The sequence below is a fragment of the Nicotiana sylvestris genome, chromosome 5 (assembly GCF_000393655.2).
Source record: "Nicotiana sylvestris chromosome 5, ASM39365v2, whole genome shotgun sequence".
Lineage (NCBI taxonomy): Eukaryota > Viridiplantae > Streptophyta > Magnoliopsida > Solanales > Solanaceae > Nicotiana > Nicotiana sylvestris.
Window position 1 is genome coordinate 157,116,314 of NC_091061.1, and position 3,700 is coordinate 157,120,013.

The 3,700-nt window shown below is 41.7% G+C and overlaps 1 protein-coding gene across 1 annotated transcript; it reads right to left on the reverse strand.

Moving 5' to 3' along the window:
• Positions 1 to 1,797: 1,797 nt before the first annotated feature.
• On the reverse strand, positions 1,798 to 3,021 carry LOC138869540 (uncharacterized). Its single transcript, XM_070147165.1, has one exon. The coding sequence runs from the start codon at positions 3,019 to 3,021 to the stop codon at positions 1,798 to 1,800; it is 1,224 nt and encodes a 407-aa protein (XP_070003266.1).
• Positions 3,022 to 3,700: the final 679 nt, after the last annotated feature.

Consider the following 3,700-nt stretch of genomic DNA (forward strand, 5'->3'; position numbering starts at 1 on the left):
AGAGTGTCCCTCAATTTAGGGATTAGGTACTATTATATAGGGGTAGAGATTATATTAGGGGTATGAGCCTAGGAATTATGAGCTTGGAAATTATGGGTTAGGTCCAAAATTAGGCCTAAAAATGGGTTGTTCGAGCCCAAGCTTTATTTTTTCCCCGCGAACGAGATTAAAATGCGACCTTATTTATTAATTAATCCTACTTAAGTAAAATAAACTATTAAAATAAGACTGACCGTTAAAATAAACTAATTTTTTTTTGTATTTTTCAAGATTAAAAATGACTACAAAACCTTAACGAAACTATTTTTTGTAATTTTCGTTTTTTTTGTAATAAAATAAAGTAAAAGAGTAAAATTTAGTTGAAATAGCTATATTAGGCCTAAATTAAATATTTACGTGCTAAAATATGAAAAATCTTGGGAGGGTCAAAAATCACATGTCTACATTCTTTAATTTTCATACTCATGTCAGTTTTGAACTTTCTCAACTTCTGCTTAACGTGAGGGAATTGTGGATCAATTGGCAATTTGTGGACCACCAAATCGGTACTCAATCCTGGCATGTCATCATGAGACCATGCAAAACTATCCTTATACTCGAACAATGCTTTAATTATTTCTTCCCTGATTTACGGTTCAAGATGGACACTTATCTTAGTTTCTCTGACATTATATGGATCCCCTAGATTGATTGCTTCCGTTTCATTCAAAATAGGCTTGGGTTTTTCTTCAAAATGACTTAGTTCCTTACTAATCTCTTCAAAGGCCTCATCCTCATCATATTCTAATTCATCGTCACACTCTATTTCTTGGATTATTTTTTCAGAATTAGATTGACTTTTAAGACTGGGCAGAAGATTCCTCATGCATGTCATGTCATTGAAACCAGCATAAAAAGAACTGTACAAAGAAGAAAAGAAAAAAAACAAGAGCTATAAGAAAAAATGGAAAAGGGAAATTGCATTTCATTGAAAATAAAGGATAACAGAGTTTGTACATCAACAAGCGAAAAATAAAAATCTGGGTCACAACTCTGGAATGACCCAAATAGAAAGGAAAACAAAACAAACTACCAAGACTCATTTCGGGTAGGGAGAGGAGTAGCCTTCCAATTGTTAAGCTTTACATTCGGCCCGACGAACTGCACGTCTGCTTTGCTAGAACCCTCTCCCACTTCTACCATGTTCACATCATCAAACAACCTATGGAACCTTTCAATTAACTCCTCATCAATGTCAACCACAGAACTTCAAACTGTTTTCACTGGGCGTTTCCTAGCACCGGACTTGACAAAAGACCTGGAAAGACAGGGGATAGGCTTTGGAAGTGCCCACGCTTTCTGTTTTGACCTTTTAGCCCTTTTCACATCTGCCGCTGTAGGCTTGAATCCAAGACCGAACGTACCCAAATTTTTAGGGAGGGACACTAGCTATATGATAACCTGCAGAGATGCACCCAGACCTTCACCCGACACAAAGCCATTTTTCAGCATTTCAAAGGCCACCATGACTGATGCGTAGGTTATCTTTGGAGTTGGAACACATTTCCCTTCTGGAACTTTCTCGACCGACACTATTTCAAAAACTTGATAGACCCAAGGCCCTTTGTCCTCTTCAGCCTCAATGAACGGGACAGAGGCATCACTGTGAGCACACAAAATATCCTCTCCATGCACGACGATCTCCTATCTATCCTATTCGAACTTGCCTATCTGGTGCAGAGTGGACGAGACTGCTTTGGCGACATGAATCCAAGGACGACCTAGCAGCAAATTGTAAGAGACAGCTACATCCAGTACCTAAAACTCCATGGTGAATTCCACCGGTCCTATTGTCAACTCAAGCACTATATCACCAACTGAATCTTTCCCTCCATCGTCAAATCCCCGAACACATATGCTATTTTTGTGAATCCTTTCATCATCCACTTTCAACTTGTTCAGAGTAGAGAGAGGGCAGATGTTTGCACTGAAACCGTTGTCAACTAACACCCTAGTGACCACGGAATCTTCACATTTTACCGTAAGATAGAGAGCTTTGTTGTGTTCAGTACCTTCCACATGCAACTCATCATCAGAGAAGGTGACCCTGTTAATCTCAAATGTTTTGTTGGCGATATTCTCCTGATAATTCAATGAAATTTTGTCGGGGACATGAGCTTCGTTCAGAATTTTCATTAGGGCCCGATGATGCTCATCTGAGTGGATTAACAATGATAGCAAGGAAATCTGAGCAGGCATCTTCCTCAACTGATCCACGATGGAATAATCTTGTACCTTCATTTTTCTCAGAAACTCCTCCGGCTCTTCTTCAGTCACTACTTTCTTTACTAGGACTGGATTATCTCTGGATGGTTTAGCTTTCCTTAACTCTTCCAGGGCAAAGCATCTCCCCGAACGAGTTAATCCCTGGGCCTCATTGACTTCTTCTTTCACTTTATTTCCCTTATAGGTCACTATCACCCGTTCATAGTTCCACGGGATGGACTTGGTGCTGATTACCGGCAACTGGGTTACAGGCTTGATGATGACAGGATCCGTACAGGCACCCTCTACAATTATGACAGGCTTGTTTGCCAACCCTGGCACGACCACTTTTGACTTTTCTTGCTTTGATACATCATCACATGGAGATCTTTTCTTAACTACCATAGATGGCTCACCGTTTGTCATGCTCAACTTGTTCACTGATCCTTCAACCGTTGGTTTTTTGATTGTCTTGACCTCGCTGGACCGAATCATCATAACAGATTGGGAAGGCTTCTTGGGTTCCCCCCCTTGGTGTACTATCTCATTCATGTTCGTTTCCTGATGGGTTGGCAATGGGTTCTGGTTGATGTTGGGTGCCTCTGGAGTTTGGACTTCAATCCAGTTTGTGTCAATGAGCTCCTGGATGACATTTTTCAAGTGCCAACACTTCTTCAGATCATGCCCCGAAGTACCAAAACAATATTCACAACTCACGGAGTAATCAAGATTCTTTGGAGGAGGGTTTGGCAATTTCGACTCAATTGGCCTCAGCATATCCAACTACCTCAATCTATTGAACAAACTGGTATAAGACTCCTCCAACAGGGTGAAAGTTTTCTTCTGATGCAACCTTTCATTTTTGAATGTTGGATTGGGTCGGAAACCTGGGCCGGCAGGGTTTCGGTAGGCTCGTGGGGGTGGGTAAGCATTTTGTGGAGCTAGGTAGGTGTTTTATGGGGCTGGGGCACTCCATTGTACGTAAGCATGAGGTTGAGTATATGTCTGGGCGTGGTGGATAGAAATATGAGGGCCTGGTGATGGGAAGTAATGTTGGGGTAGATTATATAGGGCTTGGGTGTAGGTTTGGTGATGGGGTCAAGGCTGGGTATATTGGTGTGATTGGCCCCTAGGTCCAAACCATGATCCTGAATCAACTGTTGCCACATCTTCTTTCTTCTTCTTTCCAATCACTCCCCTAGTACCGTTCTGAATGGCTTGGGTAGTTGCCTTGATAGCAGAGTAGCTCATGATTTTTTTTGATTTAAGCCATTCTTCCACCATACCGCCCATCTTCACTACCTCGTTGAAAGACTTGCCTATGGACGATATCAGATGGCCAAAGTAAGTGGGCTCCAGAGCCTGCAGAAAGTACTCCACCATTTCGCTCTCCTCTATCGGAGGATTGACTTTGGCAGCTTGCTCTCTCCATCTGAGCCCGTATTCCCTAAAGCTT

What these genes read in the sequence shown, in the direction of transcription:
- LOC138869540 (XM_070147165.1), bottom strand. Translation starts at nt 3,021, where the DNA reads ATGCTGAGGCCAATTGAGTCGAAATTGCCAAACCCTCCTCCAAAGAAT.